Source organism: Mytilus californianus, unplaced genomic scaffold (assembly GCF_021869535.1).
Source record: "Mytilus californianus isolate M0D057914Y unplaced genomic scaffold, xbMytCali1.0.p SCAF_5, whole genome shotgun sequence".
NCBI lineage: Eukaryota > Metazoa > Mollusca > Bivalvia > Mytilida > Mytilidae > Mytilus > Mytilus californianus.
Window position 1 is genome coordinate 29874860 of NW_026262701.1, and position 18196 is coordinate 29893055.

Here is an 18196-nt window from a genome sequence, read left to right on the forward strand (position 1 = left end):
CTGAACATTATTGCTGTTTACAGTTTATCTCTATCTATAATAATATTCAAGATGATAACCAAAAACGGCAAAATTTCCTTAAAATTACCAATTCAGGGGCAGCAACCCAACAACAGGTTGTCCGATTCATCTGAAAATTTCAGGGCAGATAGATCTTGACCTAATAAACAATTTTACCCCATGTCAGATTTGCTCTAAATGCTTTGGTTTCAGAGATATAAGCCAAAATCTACATTTTACCCCTATGTTCTATTTACAGCCATGGCGGCCATCTTGGTTGGTTGGCCGTGTCACCGGACACATTTTTTAAACTAGATACCCCAATGATGATTGTGGCCAAGTTTGGTCAAATTTGGCCCAGTAGTTTCAGAGGAGAAGATTTTTGTAAAAGTTTACGGACGACGGACGCAGGACGACGGACGCAAAGTGATGAGAAAAGCTCACTTGACCTTTCAGGTCAGGTGAGCTAAAAAGTTGAAATTCTTTAACCTCTATCAGAAGCGACATGACATATAGTTTATGCATTTGAAATTGGCAATGAAACATGGTTTAAATTGGATTATCTCCCCTTTACCTTAAAAATATTCAAATGAACAATACATTTATATTTCATTGCTCAATAATAACACTACCTGTATGCTTCATTATAATACATTGTTTTGATTGGCTAACAGCAATATCGCGTCATTCTAAATGATATGTAACATTCATGATGACACGAGCTTTCACAATAAAGTGCACAGATAAATAAAAGAAAAACTTGATAGAAATCGTGTTTTCATGATCCTAGCAAAAAAATGTAATTATAAGTATTGAATGCTTCTTTTAGTAATTTTATAGGGTTGTAAAAGCGTTGACCGTGCACACATTTTTACATTTTTAGAATGAAGCGCTTCCCCACTTCATACAAAATGTACTTCGGTCAACGCTTTTACACCCAAATAAATTTACAAAAAGAAGCATTCAATTTTAATTACGGTACAGATACATTATATATATTCTTTATAGTCTGATATTTAAATGAGGTTAACTTTTGTCTCTCTTTTATCAAGAAAATATTGTTGTTTGATGCAATGTTGACACCCTTTCAGATTATTCCTGTGCTTTACAGAGAGACATCTTAGTACATGGTAGAATGTATATTACACAGAACTGGATCTGTTTTTACGCTAATATATTTCGGTGGGAAACAGTTGTAAGTAGAATGTAAGAACAGGGATTTTTAAATGCTCGACTAAATAATGAAAACAAAATTTCTCAAGAATTTATGAGAAATCTGTAATACATGTTTTAGTGAAATGCTACCTTTTGATTGGGCAATAAGCTATATGCATCCATGTTCATGAATATATGCAGCTATAGATAGGAGGTATACAGAGATAACTATTCATTCTCAGTTGAAATATTAACCACTGCATGTCTCATCCTACATGTAGGTCTGTATTCAATTTTACAAAGTGTGTATGTCTGTTTACATAAACTGATTCTCTAATGATTGTGGCCTGTTATCTAGAACACACATGAAGAGGTATATAATTCATAGCTTACTGAAGGAAGTGCAATATCAACAAGTAATGACTTAAAATGTGTACCTTTGGTTGACCTCTCCTGCTGTGTGATATCAATTTATGACAATTCTGTTTGCTGTAGGTGAGGTTATGACTATCAAAGGTCACTTCAGATTACTTTCTCTGTGGAAACAATCTAGTTACTTCCTGTTTCTGTAATGGCATTTGCATTATCATTTAATTTACTCCATTGATCATGGAAAGAAATAAGGAATCAGTGTAACTAATGTGTGCTTTTCCAATGGGAGTCATAATCTGCAAAAAGTTCAAGTTTTAACATCCCACTATATGACATAAAGCTACAATCAGGCAAAACCCAAACAGAGCCTCTACCGATGACTCCAAGCAACAAAAAAGGCCATACGAAGGGAATAATTATCATAAGAGAAAAAGGTTTAACATTTTGTGAGAATTTTTTATCACTTGAAATCAACTCACATTATTTAATTTCAATAATAATTGTAAACTTGCAAAGGCTCATTCACTTTTATATTGAAATTAAATAAATTGAGTTGATATCAAGCGATATCCTTCTTTCACTCACAATAAAACCTATAATTTGACATCCTGCATGGTGTAAATATGTTTTTCTGTTTAGCCTCTTTTTCATGTACAAGATTGCTGTTATATCTTTTGACTGTTTAATAAAAGTTTATGTAAGCCTAATGGCCAAATTAATATTGTTGGTAGCTAGTTGATTAACATCCTTTTGTTTATTACAGTTAACAATCACAGCTAAAGAGATAGCAGCTGTAACCAAGGAGAAGACAGCCAGAGTTATACCAAACGCCATACAGATTACTACAAATAAAGACAAATACTTCTTCACATCTTTCGGAGCTAGAGATAAGACATATCTTATGCTATTTAGAATTTGGCAAAATGCATTATTAGATCAGGTGAATATGAAATATTCTAAGCAGTGGCTGAAAGTAGAACATAAAGAGAGTTATTTTTACCGACTTGTTTCAAAGTTGTATATTAGATCCTCATCCAAAATTAAGATCTTACAATATTATTGCCCATTTACAAATAGTACATGTAGTATACTGTACAAGATCTGAAATAACTTATATTTAAAAGAGGTCAAACTGATAGAATATAAGTCTGATCTCAAATTCTTTCAAGTCTAATTTTAAAAGCATTGGAGAGGTATTTAATTTATGATCATCAGTTGATTTTTTTTACAAAATTGTTTGTGAATATATCATCAATTAGATGTTAGAACATACACTTTCCTCAAAGCTAAAAGGTGCTCCTCACAAAGTAGTTATATTTCTTAGTTTTAGAAACTTTGACATACTTTTACCTGATTTTATTTCTCAGGGTTCCCTTCAAGGGAACCTGGAAAAATAATTATCTAATAACTTGAAATAATATGTAATGATAAAACCCAAAACTGTGTTAATAATGTTCTTGTATTACTTTATAGAATCTTTTTATTTCAGCCAATGACTCCCCCTGAAATGTGGCAGTGGGTCCATATGAGTTATGGTGAAGAATTGGGTCTTACATCAAGTGATGATGATTATGTACCTCCTTATAATGGATTGGAAGAACAAGATGAAGAAGAAGAGGAATGTGAAGATAAAATAGAGGTAAACTTTTTGTTTATTTGTTAGATTTTACCCTGATCATGACATTGTTACAACACATAGCTTTTCTTTTAGAAAAGGATCTTATCTCTAGATCTGTTCTTTTCTGTACTATCCTTAATTATCATACTATAAAGACAATAATTATACATAGATTTAAGCAATTAAAAAAAATAAACAAAAACATTGAAAATGGTACAAGTAGTAAAGGTCCCATGTTTATTTGTTTTGTAGAGAAAATATTTTTTATCTTTTAAAGAAATAAAAATCTTTTCAATGATTTTCTAATTTTTCAAATTCTAGAGTCAATCCTATTCATTGGGTTTAATTTTGCATTTTTCATGTCCCTGATTCTGATCAAATTTAAAGATCAAATTTGGGTGAATTAATATTTATTGGTATTGTATCTTAATGCAAAATCGATGAAAATAAACCTCATATATTTTTCCAACTGTCATGACTGTACAGTATAAAGTACAATTTTACAAACACCAAAATTGGACAGAGTGAAATTTATTTCGCAAAAGCGAGACATAGCGATCCTAGATTCCAGCGGCAACAGTGCAACATTTAGGTTCAGTCTGTGGTTAAAGTTTTTTAAGACATCAATAAATTTGTCAAACCTTCATGGAATTTTATGAAATTTGAACAGAAGCTTGTTTATGACCGAAATACAGTATCTAAAGCAAAATTTAAAAAATATTTATTTTCATTTCTCCGTATTTTACTGATAATTGGACTTAGTTTTTAGTTTTTTTTACACTTAACATCCAGATTCAGTCTGAGGTTAAAGTTTTTCAGTCATCAATAACTTTGTCAAACCTTCATGGAATTACATGAAATTTGGACAGGAGCTTTGTTAATGACCAAAATACAGTATCCAGATCAAAATTTTGAAAATAATTATTTTCATTTTTCTGTATTTTATTGATAAATGGACTTATTTTTTTTTACAGTTAACAAGTAGATACAGTCTGGGGTTAAAGTTTGTTACACATCAAATACTTTGTCAAACCTTCATAGAATTTTATAAAACTTTTTTATGATTAAGAGATAATGCAGATGTCTGAAGTCAACTTTTGAAAATATATTTTCAGTTTCAGTATTTTTCTGATAGATGGACAGTCTGGGATTAAAGTTTGTTAACCTTCATGGATTGTTATGAATCTTGGACAGAAGCTAATCTTCTAAGACAAAGAAAAAGCATCTAAAGAGAAAGTGATTTTTTTTAAAATTCTGTATTTTACTGATGAATGGACTCCCTTTTTAAGTCAACATTACACCTTTACACTGACAGCAGCAATCGTAGGCGAGACACAGGGTTTCGGGGAACCTAATACGAATTTTTCATACCAATTTTTGTACATCATTAAAATTGAGAATGGAAATGGGGAATGTGTCAAAGAGACAACAACCCGACCATAGAGCAGACAACAGCCGAAGGCCACCAATGGGTCTTCAATGCAGCGAGAAACTCCCGCACCCGGAGGCGTCCTTCAGCTGGCCCCTAAACAAATATGTATACTAGTTCAGTGATAATGGACGTCATACTAAACTCCAAATAATACACAAGAAACTAAAATTAAAAATGATACAAGACTAACAAAGGCCAGAGGCTCCTGACTTGGGACAGGCGCAAAAATGCGACGGGGTTAAACATATTTTTTGAGATCTCAACCCTTCCCCTATACCTCTAGCCAATGTAGAAAAAACAAACGTACAGCAGTACGCACAGTAAAACTCAGTTTAAGAGAAGTCTGAGTCCGATGTCAGAATAGGAAACAAAAGAAAATAAACAAATGACAATAATACATAAATAACAACAGACTACTAGCAGTTACTGACATGCCAGCTCCAGACCTCAATCAAACTGATTGAAAGATTTTGTCTTCATCATATGAATATCAGGCACAATCCCTCCTGTTAGGGGTTTAGTATTATACCGTCATAAAATATATGAGAAGAACATAACCCGTGTAATGCCAACAACTGGTTTTAGAATAAATATGTTTAATTCCAAAGCAAAGACCATATAAGTGAATCAATATTAAAGCCAAAATATGCAATCTTTAATGACCTGACAACAGTATCGTAACTATATCCCTTCTTAATAAGTCTGTTTAAAGGTTTTGTTAGCTTTTTAGGTGAATACTGACATTTTTGTGCTTTGTAAAGAATATTACCATAAAAGATTGGATGTGAAATACCCGAATGTATAAGATGTCTGCATGTTGAGTTATATTTACGAATGATGTCCTTATACCGATGATAAAATTTAGTAAATGTTTTGACTAGTTTATGATATCGAAAACCCTGGTGTAATAATTTTTCAGTAATATATAAATTTCTCTTGCTAAAATCTAATACCTTGTTACATACACGAGCGAATCGTACAAGTTGAGATATATAAACACCATAAGATGGTGATAAGGGAACGTCACCATCTAAAAATGGATAATTAACGATAGGAAATGAAAAATCATCTCTTTTATCATAAATTTTTGTATTAAGCTTCCCGTTAATGATATAGATATCAAGATCGAGGAAAGGACAGTGGTCATTGTTAGTATTAGCTTTATTTAAAGTAAGTTCAACAGGATAAATTTCTTTAGTATACATACTGAAGTTTTCATTATTGAGAGCCATTATATCATCCAAATATCTAAAAGTATTGTTAAATTTTTGTATCAGATGTTGTTTCGATGGGTCTTTACTGATTTTAGTCATAAATTGTAACTCATAACAATACAAAAACAGGTCTGCAATAAGTGGTGCACAGTTAGTCCCCATTGGAATTCCGATAACTTGACGATATATGGAATCTCCAAAGCGAACAAAAATGTTATCAAGTAAAAATTCAAGGGCAGGTATAGTATTATATTACATGTATTATATTATATTTCTTAACCCAAAAGATTTTAGACATAGGTATAACAAAATACCGACAGGAAGTAATTGTAACCTTCACTAAGAATAATTACATTAATTACAGAAAGAAGTTATAGAGGATGTTGCACTTATTCCTCCTGCAAAGGAGGAAGATTCTTTGATAGCTGATATGTATCATAAAGCTATTGATAAAGAAGAAGATGAAGAAGTCCCAACAGATGTTAGTGATGAAACAGAAGAAAGTGAAGGTAGGCTATAAATAGAAATTGGAAATCCCCAAAACATTGGAAGGATATTATATATTAAAGAACTATTTAGTTTTGAAAATTCTAGTTCTTGGATGAAATCATATGCAGTAATGCTTGAGTGTTTATTTTTTATTAAGTTTTACCCTTGTCCATCTGTACGTCCGTCCGTCCGTCCGTACATCCCAAAATTTGTTTCCTTTCTCTAGTTTGCCTCAACCAAATGTTATGAAACTTATGCACAATGCTTATTACCACAAAACACAGATCAAGTTTGAATATTGGTGGCGTCATTTATACCGTTCTAGAGTTATGCCCCTTTACATATGGAAAAATTGCTGAATTTTTCGTTTCCGTTTTCTAACTTTAGTTTGCCTCAACCAAATGTTATGAAACTTATGCACAGGTTCTTATTACCACAAAACTCATATTAACTATAAATTTGGGTAGCGTCACTTTTACCGTTCTTGAGTTATGTACCTTTATAGTGTTATATGCAAGCGGGAGCATCATCTGTGCCCCATGAACACATTTCCCATTTATTTTCAAACTGTTTGTTTATGATATTTGACAAAAGTGCAGAAACCAGTTTAGAGTTGGACTAGATTTTGGCCAGAATGGAATTAATTTCACTAAAATTACAATGAAAATGTAAACATTTCAACATGTATCTTAAATTGTAATTTACTTTATTTCAGGGGAGATAACTTGTACCTCTCTTCATCAGCATGTAGGAAAGGTCAGCCATAATGATGTATACCCAGTGTCTGTAGATAAAATGTTCCAGATGATATTTACAGATACAGCTTTTATGACCAGTGTCCATGAGGCAAGAAGATCATATGGTAGGATTTTAACTTCATGCTTTCTGTAGACATGGTGTTTGAATAAGTGCTGTCTAATAGCTATAGCAAAAATCTTGAGTGTAATTTGTAATGGGATCAATTGATTCTGTAATCTTTTGTCATTTTAGTGTTAAAGGGTAGTAAAAAAAGTTTATTGGTCTAAGTGTTGCTTTGCATAAAATTTTAACTGTGCTTATATCCTCCCCCAGCAGTAAGTCCAGAAATTAATACAACAACAAGATACTGAGTTAACATTGCATTGACATTGCATACCACACTAAGACTTTTCTAAAGAAATGAACCCTGCTTTTTTAGATCGCCTGGCCCAAAGGGCCAAGTGAGCTTTTCTCATCACTTGGCGTCCGTCGGCGTCGTCGTCGTCGTCGTCATCGTTAGCTTTTTACAAAAATCTTCTCCTCTGAAACCACTGGGCCAAATTTAACCAAACTTGACCACAATCATCATTAGGGTATCTAGTTTAAAAAATGTGTCCGATGACCCTGCCAACCAACCAAGATGGCCACCGTGGCTAAAAATAGAACATAGGGGTAAAATGTAGATTTTGGCTTATATCTCTGAAACCAAAGCATTAAGAGTAAATCTGACGTAGGGTAAAACTGATTATCAGGTCAAGATCTATCTGCCCTGAAATTTTCAGACAAATCTGACAACCTGTTGTTGGGTGTCTGCCCCTGAATTGGTAATTTTAAGGAAATTTTGCAGTTTTTGGTTATTATCTTGAATATTATTATAGATAGAGATAAACTGTACACAGCAATAATGTTCAGCAAAGTAAGATCTACAAATAAGTTGTCATGACCAAAATTGTCAGTTGACCCCTTTAGGAGTTATTGCTCTTAATAGTCAATTTTTAACAATTTTTTGTAAATTTTTGTAATCTTTTACAAAAATCTTCTTCTCTGAAACTACTGAGACAAATTTAACCATACTTGTCTATAATCATTATTAGGGTATATAGTTTAAAAAATTTGTCCGATGACCCCGCATTCCAACCATCATGGCCGACTTGGTTAAAAATAGAACATAGGGGTAAAATGCAGTTTTTGGTTTATATCTCTGAAACTAAAGCATTTAGAGCAAATCTGACAGGTGGCAAAAATGTTCATCAGATTTAGATTTATCTACCCTGAAATTTTCAGACGAATCCGACAACCCGTTGTTTGGTTGCTGCCCCTGAGTTAGTAATTTTACAAAAATTTTGCAGTTTTTTGTTATTATCTTAGATATCATTATAATATCTAATATACAATACTAATAATTATGATTTTAACCTTATTTTACATGATTTCCAAAGCATCAGTAAATACAGGTGAGCGACACAGGCTCTTGAGAGCCTCTAGTTTTCTCTAAAACTAGATTATTGCACTATATGCTATTACATAAATAACCATTTATACAGCTTTGACAGGGCAGCCCTTTAAGGTTAGATTAACGAACAAACATAGAAAATGCTCAGAAAATGACTATTGAATATTGCAACATTGCTTCTTTTTGTTTGAAGATTACAACCATCATGATCTTTATGAATTATTCCATATTTTTCACATTATGAATTAAATATGCATATTAAATCATTAATTGTAGATATAAACCTGCCTGCCTGGCAAGAAGAAGAAGGACAGAGAATGAGAATGGTGAGGTACAAAATATCCTTAAACTACTCAATAGGACCAAAATCTTCTCAGACTTCAGAAAAACAGACCTGTTTGAAGGAATCTAAGCCTGGTTCCCTGTATGTCATTGACTGTGAATGTAACATGAATGGTATACCCTATGGAGATACATTTATGGTAATAAATATGAACATGTTGTATATTTTCTTTGAATGAACTCTTATTTACTGGTAGAAATACATTAAGAAATACATTAACAGGAAAATTTATTTTTATATCATTTGAGCAATACTAAGTAGTTTCCAAAATTTTACCGCCTTGTTGGTCTCATGATAGCATGTCTTCTCAATTGTGGGGAGGTTGCTGGTTTAATCCCTGGCTGGTTCAAACCAGACTTGAAAATTGGTATTTGTTTCTTCTTCAAACCAACACCTGCTGAAAAATATTCATTTCAGTCAACTTTATTTTGACCTTGAGAGGTGAAAGTTGATGTAACTGTTTTTCTTTGTCATTTAGATATTACATTTAGTTACATCAGCCCATCCATTATGACTTGAATCATATGTGACTTCATTGCCTTGGTCTGGAAACATTCATAGTAGGCCAAGTCTGCCAAAATTTCAAGTTTTACAGACAGTCAGGGATATAACTCTATAGGGTTATTACAGAGAAATAACATACATTTGTTATTGTGGACTAAAAAATCAAAGAACTGTGATAACATATGTATGTTACATGTTTCAAAGGGACAATATACATCATTAGTTTAGTTAAAATGTGTAAAAGTTCTATTGATATTACTTTTGTCTATATGTATACTTAACTATTGAAAGATATAACAGTTCATAGTTTGCCAATTTTGCATAGTACACCTATATGTTATTACAGAAAAAATATGCCTGTAATAACTAAAGGGTGTTATCACAGCTTCTCTATATCACTTCAAAGCATTTGCTCAGACATACATCATGCTTAATTACAATGTATTTTAATTTATTGTAAGAAATAATGACCAGAGCATGTAATGAGGTTCTGCGCAAGTTTCTCAGTAATTTCCAAGTGTCTTATATAATAAGTTACATTCCTTTAATAACCTAGCCTTGTTATCACAGCTAAGTTTATCCCTTAATAGCCTCGTCTCATTGATTTACCATGGTTAATCAAAAATGAATTAATTTAATTAAAAAATTAGTTATCAAGGCTATGCATTTAGTTTCTGCGCAAAGTCTCAAGAGTTCCCTAGAGCCTACTATAAATGAAATAATTTTACAAATAACAAACATATGTTATTACAGATTTAGAAAATTTAAGGAATAAAGAGTAGACAACTCATGAAAGTATCTGTAATAACACACGCATGTTATTTTCTGTAATAACCCTATAGAGTTATATCTTTGACTGACAGAGTTATGGCAAAACAGTCACTTCATTTAAGTAGTAATTAATCAAATATTTTGTTAAAAAAAAAACACAAAATGAGATTATAATTTATGGAATTTAGGTCTTAATTTATTTTGAAAAACCTTACTACAATATAGCAATAAGTGATTAATGGATGCTTAATCATAGAAATCAACAATTGTGTATTTAATCAGTGTGAGATATACTAACAAAAAGAACATGCTTTTATATGCATTCTATATTTTGATATTGTTTTTCAGGTTGTGAATAGATATTGTTTAACAAGGGTCTTAAAAAACAGATCAAGATTAAAAGTTACCACAGAGATACGCTACAAGAAAAGTGTTTGGGGCATTGTAAAAAGTGTGTACCTATATAAATTTATATAAGTGTGGAAGAATAACAGTGATATCTTTAATTTTAATATACCTAGTGCAACAGAGTTGCAGGGTGAAATGTTTTTGACCTGTCTGTCTCTTATCACTTTGTTGTCTGTCAGTCACCACTTTGTTGTTTAATTCATTTTTTTCAGATCCCTTCCATGTATGAGTCTTATAATCAGAAAAATTTGAAATGAAGTACTATTTGTTCGGGATGGGGACTTGTAAAAATGTGCCATATTTAATCATGTCTCCAGGATAGCTGTTTCATTTTAAATCAGATCCTCTTCAAATGTGAATGAAGGTTTCAACAGGTCAAAACTTATATAAGGTGTTTAATCAGAAAAATCTAAGATTGGAATCCTTTTTGGGTGGTAATGGGAGGGATACTTGTAAAAATATGCCATATTCTTGTTTGTTGGGTATTACTTTTTATCAGATTCTCTTCAATCACTAGATCACCTCTAAGTTTTTTGAATTTTTCAGTATTTTCAGTAATTCTGATTTTGAATTCCCTTAAAATTACAACCTTTCTTTATGCAATGGTTTTAATAAGGAAGTGTCCAAGATAAGTTGTTTCCAATCCCTGCAAAATTCAGTTTTAAGTCAACCTTATCACAAATGAAACAGTCACGTTAACAAAACATTAATTGAACATACTTTCACAGAGTAGCTGTAACTGATGACACATTATGTTTTTTCTTTCAGATATGATAGAGAAGAATGGATATGAAGGTGTGAAAGATTTCTTTAAATTCATGGATTTGCATCTGAAACAGGAATGTGAAAAGGAACGATCAATACAGACATTGAGGTCACAAAATTCTAAACACAAACTGAGAAAGCGTAGAACTAGGTCAAATGTGTTAATGCATAATATGAAGGAAAATCCCAAAATAAAGGCCACAAGACATTTATCGTTAAACGAAGTGGCCAAGCATCATCCACCAGTGACACCTCCATTACCAGTCAGAAATACTTGTAAGTGTCTATTTCCCTGATGTATATAGTGATATCAGTGCATTGCAGCTTATAAAATGACGATTTGCATATTTTGCGTATTTGCTGATTTGACCACTTTTGCACTTTTCTACCACCTTTAACAAATTTGTAGTATGTTGTTATAAAAGCATTATATGAAATGGTCCTTCCCATAACTAACTTTAGTCCTTTGGACTTTATTTTGTGATTGAGTTGACCATGTTTACACATCACTAAAGTCCCTTCAAAACAACTTTTATTACTTTAATGAAATTAACATGGATCTGGGTGTAATATTTACCCGTAAATGATTGTTTTGAATGATCATAATCAACCTTGTAATTGAGAGAGAAAATATAGAAACTGACAAAGGCTTGTTGCAAAAACTTATAAAAAATGGTTTTTACACTATAATGAAATAAAAAGTTCATAGTGTTGCTTGTTGTTTCTTTCAGATGCCTCTACACATACAGTGTACAAAGAAGAAGGATTGTCTAAACTCAATGCAGATACTCTAGTCCGAGTGATTTTAGTTATGTAGGTACCTGTAGATACTTTTAAGATGAGATTGTTGGTTTGATGAGATTAAAAAGATATCCTAATGTTTTAAACTAGCACCAATATTTTTGTTATACTTTTTTAAATTTGTTACCACTGTCTTTGAAGAACCAAAATTGGCCAAACGTAGTAAAAGTAAAATTAAACCTCAGACAGTAATGTTAGGCAAGCACAATTTTGTATACCCTGTCTATGATAGTAGGAGTGGCATAGTGTTTTCAATTCTGTGTGTTATCCTTCCAGTACTAGGTTTAAGAAAGTTTACCACACATGAAGTGGTTGTCGTGAAATGGACTTGAAACTAACTACACCTGTTCATTATGATATGGACTTTTCAAAATATTTGCCAAATTAGTTTGACCTAGATTTTCTAAATTACTGATCTTGTATCACTTTTTTGTTTATATTTTTCAGATTAGTTATGTTAGCTTATTTGTGTAATAAATGTGTCAAATGAGATGTGTTTATATGAATCGTATGTTTTTATATTTCAGATTAGTTTTGCTAGTGATATTCAATGCAGTTCTGTTCTATAAGTTATGGTCCCTAGAAGGTTATGCCAATATATTGTACTTCCCACATTCCGAAACCAGTATTAATGTAAAGTAAGTTCAGTGTTCTTGTGGAGTGTATCAAAAGCCTTTCTTTTTTTCCAGAAAAGTCTTTATTTTGCCCTTGAAATTTGAAAAAAATTCTTTAGACTTTTTATGATTATCTTAATGTCATTGCCAAAAAGATGAGCATAGTTTACCCTTTTTGCATCACACTGACATCTTTTAAAGGAAAGTTTAGTTATAAAACATTTTTTAGTTTTGGCTATTATGAAGGAGTTTTTACAGTTTTTACCTTAAACCCTCTATTCATGCTTTATCAGAATTTTTTATATACTGCTATATAAGTGACCTTATGATTGTATGATAAATCCATGTTTTTTTTAAATTTGCATGAATGAAAATAGGATCAAATTATGGTAGTGTTTGATTTGTTATTTTTGTTACTCATATAACATAAAAGTACCCAATTTGCACCCATTTGGATACCCTCTTGTTACCACTTTTCAGTAAATGTATCAAAAAACCCTACTGATACATAGTAAATTTATTGAAAGTCTTGTGTAATATTAAATCTTAATGAATTTACTACTAGTGTTGTTTGTTTTTTTTCAGCCATGTACCTAAATCTGAAGAAGATTGGATACAACTTCTCAAGCAACAGCAATCCCTCCATGCCAGTGAAATGCATAAGTGGAAAGAAATTTTATCTTCTTCAATAACCATGATAGACCAGGTACTTTTCAATCTATTAGTTCAACTAGGAGATAACTGTGTTATATTTTAATCCTGTCCTAATATAGAATATAGATATATTTGATGCCATCATTTTCTGTCAATTTTCTGTTTGTAAAATGTTGAATTATTCACACAACACAAAGGTTTTTCTACCCCAAGGCATTGAGAGCTTAAGGAATAACTTACAATAAAGTAGCCAATCAGGAATAACTTACAATAGAGTAGCCAATCAGAAATAACTTACAGTAGAGCAGCCCATTAGGAATATTGTTTTTATTAGAGTAGCAGGGACTGATGGTGGTGGTGCATCTTATTACCGGTAATCAAATTAACTATGCATGAAAAATATTGTGTGAAAATAAAAAGCTGTGGTATGATTGGCAAGGAGACAACTCTCCAACAGAGACCAAATGATGTAGAGGTTAACAGCTTTAGGTCACTGTACGGCTTTCAACAATAAGCAAAAACAAATACGGCATAGTGAGCTATAAAAAGCTCAAAAAAGACAAATGTAAAACAATTCAAATGAGAAAACTAACAGCCTGTTTTATGTCATCTTAGCTGGCCAAGGGTTACAATTCAGTTCCCTCCTCTCCACTCTTGGCAGATTAAGCCAACATTTGTGATCACAATGCTGCGCCATCTATCGGTTGATAAAAGTCAAGCCCATTCCGATTACATTATTCTTGACCAATGGCAGCTGTTAAACTCCCTTCAGTATGGAGGGGTAAAAATGGTTGTGTCAAGTGTTTACAAATTTCATGAAACAGGAACCAAAAAATATATGTTGACATTACAACATTTGCACGAGAAACGTACCCAAGAGCTTCAATTAGTTGATTTAGAACTTTAAAATTTTCAATAAATATTGTACTATGTTTTAGGGGTAAAGACTTGTTAAACAATCAGCATGTGGCAATTGTTTATTTACATTTTCTACATTTACACGTGATCATCTTTAATGCGCTTTTTGATTGGATGCAGCCAGTTACAACTGTGACCACTTAAAATCATTACCTCGTAGATCCGAAAATCTATCTGAATCCGCCAAGAATGGAGAGGAGGGGACTGAATCGTAACCGTTGGCTAGTGAAGATGGTTTTATGTACAAAACAATAAACGAAAAAAAATATATAATACAGCAACAAACGACAACCACTGAATTACAGGCTCCAGCTGACTTGGGACAAACACATACAGAATGTGGCTGGGTTGAACATTTTTGCTGGGGCCAAATCCACTCCTCTAAAACTGAGACAGTGGTGTTGATGTATGTGGAGTGAAGAAGATATTAATCCACTGGAATGTTATGGAATATAAGGATTATCTTGATTCCTTGTATAGCTGTATTTGGTATAAATGTTCAGATTTTTGGGGCTTTTAATGCTCTTCAATTACATATAAGATTTGGCATTCCTGCTGGTTTGATTCCAGGACCACTAATGAATCTGACATAGATGAAAAGCTTGTCTGCAGTTCCAAATTATAAGCCTGGTAAATTTGATGAGTTTTTACAGTCACAAATTGAATTTACTTATTAAACGACACATAGCGTAATCTTAAGGTTTCTGCAAGTCATTAGAAAAAAAGATTAAAAGTTAATACTTTCTTGTTTTAAATTTCAGATGAAATCCTCATTGATAAAGTTATCAGACACATTAGAGCATCAAATATCACATGCAGACATGTATAGTAGGGCAGCCAATCAAGAATAACTTACAGTATTTCAGCCAATCAGGAATAACTTACAATAGAGCAGCCAATAAGTAATAACTTACAGTAGAGCAGCCAATCAGGAAAAACATCCATGTTTAAATAGATCAGGGTGTACTGAAAGGGATGGTGCATCTTATTCAACAAATTCACTATACACGAAAAAATGTTATACATGTGTATGTAGAGTAGACACTGGAATGTATGAATTCTTAGGATTATACTAATTCCATAAGATGGTTTTTATTATAAACCAACCTTTAGAAATCAGACTTTTCTTATCTTTAATAAATTTTGCATTGCAATGTTAAAGAGTTCTCCCTTTTTCATTGGTATTTGAAATTTTATAATAAAAAGCCATACTTTCTGAATAAAATAATTTTTTATTAAGTACAGTAATCTTCCTTTTCAGAATTTGATACAAATACCACTTTTTGTCAGCCTACATGTTGTTTATTTTTTGGTGAATTCATATTTTGATTTATTTCACTGTGAAGGTTTTCATGGGAGTTGGTGCTTGATTAAAATGTATTTGCAACCATTCATTCAACATCTGATAAAATGCTATATATTTGAGAGTTAATTCTGTCACTAATAATTGGGATATTATAGCCATGTTTTTTTTTGCAATTTTTGTTGTTAATATTGTCATGATTGTCATGTTATATAGAAGTGCCAAATTTTATTACACACCAAAATAGAAAATGCACCAAAATGTTTATATGCACAGAAGTTGACATTGGTTATTTATGTCAGCTATATACTTCATGTTCACAGTGTTGAAGTCCAACTTTAGGCTTTTTGGGGGGTAAAAAATGTTTAGAAATATACAGCTTATTCATATGCTTTAATGACATATCGGGGATATTGTGTCAACAAGGCTTGACTGAAATTCACATTTTCTGAGAACCTTCTGATGTTTCAAAAATGTGATTAGTTATGGTATCGTGCAATGATTGTTTCTGGTGAATTTCATATTCTTTAAGCTATAAAATTTAATGCTGTTTTTTTTTTATTTTGAGCTTCATGCAAAATATTTGGCCGAATACATCTAGAATGTACCTTTTTATTGGAAACTATTACTACTTTAGGTGTCAAACTAATTAGGGGGTGAATTTCATCATGGTTATTTTGTTAAGCACCAAAATTTAATATGATATTGCCTTACAGTACAAGAATTTAACTCACCTGAATTGAACTGTGCTACTTTTAAGTTAAACAACCAACATCACTGGATTTATTATATTTTATTGTGACAATAGCATTAAAACAAATAAAAAAAGATTAAGAAAAACATATTGTCATGCAAATGGATCATTAATCATTTGATTTATATATTGAGTTTAAAAGTTTTGCGACAAATTCAGATTTTACTAGATATAAGAGGTTTTCATTTCATATTCAGTGGTAATATGTGCAGTAGTCATTTTGCATCCAATAATTTTCATTTATCATAAAGACATCCCTTGCAATCAAACCTTACAAATATATGTGCCCCTCCCATGATTGTATGTTGTTTTTGTGTATATGTCTTGTACATAAAATTCAATTCATGTTTTATTTGTTAGTTTCTGTGATAGCTATTAGAATTACATCTTTTCTCAGGAGAGGCATTGATTGCTTTTTTTTTTATGTGCAATAACTTGTTTTATTGTATGCTTCAAAGTCATGTTTTTATTTGTAACACCATAGAGTCTCGTGAGAAAAGTGCTGTCTAATTGTAATTCCAACAGTCTTTAAAAATCTTTTTCTGGAAAATATTTTTATATTTATTAATTGTTATTTATTATGAAGAGATTTGTTGTTAAAAGTTCATTAACTCTGTCAGTTCTATTGGCAGGAAAAAAATAAAATATTTTAGAGACTTATGTTATTTTGTCTTATTCGCCCAATGAGGTACTCAATAATGTGAACTTGTTAATGTCTTCACATTTTTTAGGCACAAATTGTTATTTTGGTGAGCCCATACTTTTTACAATCCAAAATCCAATGTATACTCAAAAATTGATACAGAACAAGGAAATAATTAAATTTTACAAAATAGACTAATTTCCTCACAGTTTATGGTAACTTATTAAATATGAAATTTGTTTTTATATTCTGAGCACCTAATACATTTGTACCTATGCCATGATAGTGCAAAGTTTAAAACATGAGTTTTAACTTAAATTTGCACTCAATTTTGGGCCAAATATGGGCTATATTATCCCTACTACTTTTAAATTGCATGTTTTGAAAGGCAGCTTCTGCATCTGAATGAAAGTATATATATGTGGTTTAAAATGCCAATGAGACAAATATCCAGCTGAAACTAAAGGAAAGAATGTTAAAAAATAAACGACACTGTAAGGCCTTCAACAATGAACAAAACTTATACCATAGCTTTAAATTGTTCTTGCATGACAAAATAGGAAACAATTCAAAAGAGAAAACCAAGATCCTGAATCATGCCTTAAAACAACAAACAAAAAAAATAAGGCAGGCAGCCAACAAAAACCACTGTATAATAAGCTCCTGACTAAGAACACGCACTGAAACAGTGTTGTGGGATTAAACAAGTTTGTGAGCACTCAACCATCCCCTAACCTGGGACAGTGGTTTAACAGCACATCATAAGAACCTATAAATATCAGTTGGAAAAGACTTCTCATCATGTCAATTCTAAGCACACAAAAAGCCTATCAAAAAGAGTACTTACTTCTATTGAAAGCTAGTTCAAAGCTAATTTCAACTAATTATACATACAGTTTGCACTTTGTAAGTACAGCTGTTTCACATGCCACACCTCTTTTTGGGAGGTATATAATATTCATAGATATTTTAAATTGTTTACGTACTGGTTCCCAGATATGATCTCTATGTTTCATCTCATAGAGAAATAACTTAGGAATGTTACCAGTATAAAAACACACTACCGGTGAAAAATGAATTCTGAGGCAGACCAAAAATAAAGGTAGGGGTAGTACATAGTTTTAGTATAAGTTTGAACTCTTAGAAGTTTGGGGCATATAAATGTTGAAAATATGCTGCACAGCCCTATGTTTTGACCTTTGAATAAAAAAGTAGTGCATATCAACTTTCTGTTCTAGGAAATAAAG

General features: G+C 31.8%; 1 protein-coding gene across 9 annotated transcripts in view; it reads left to right on the plus strand.

The window, feature by feature from the left end:
• LOC127702650 (protein Aster-B-like) overlaps positions 1–16966 on the plus strand; it is a 36884-nt gene extending 19918 nt beyond the window's left edge. For all 9 annotated transcript variants that reach the window (XM_052206931.1, XM_052206932.1, XM_052206933.1 and 6 more), the window contains 12 exons: positions 1092–1195; positions 2291–2467; positions 3017–3166; positions 6156–6300; positions 6996–7142; positions 8748–8953; positions 10438–10540; positions 11266–11538; positions 11994–12075; positions 12591–12701; positions 13263–13383; positions 15011–16966. In XM_052206931.1, the coding sequence (XP_052062891.1) occupies positions 1092–1195; positions 2291–2467; positions 3017–3166; positions 6156–6300; positions 6996–7142; positions 8748–8953; positions 10438–10540; positions 11266–11538; positions 11994–12075; positions 12591–12701; positions 13263–13383; positions 15011–15100 (1709 nt within the window). In that variant the 3' untranslated portion in view covers positions 15101–16966. The remainder of the gene's footprint in view (positions 1–1091; positions 1196–2290; positions 2468–3016; positions 3167–6155; positions 6301–6995; positions 7143–8747; positions 8954–10437; positions 10541–11265; positions 11539–11993; positions 12076–12590; positions 12702–13262; positions 13384–15010) is intronic.
• Positions 16967–18196: the final 1230 nt, after the last annotated feature.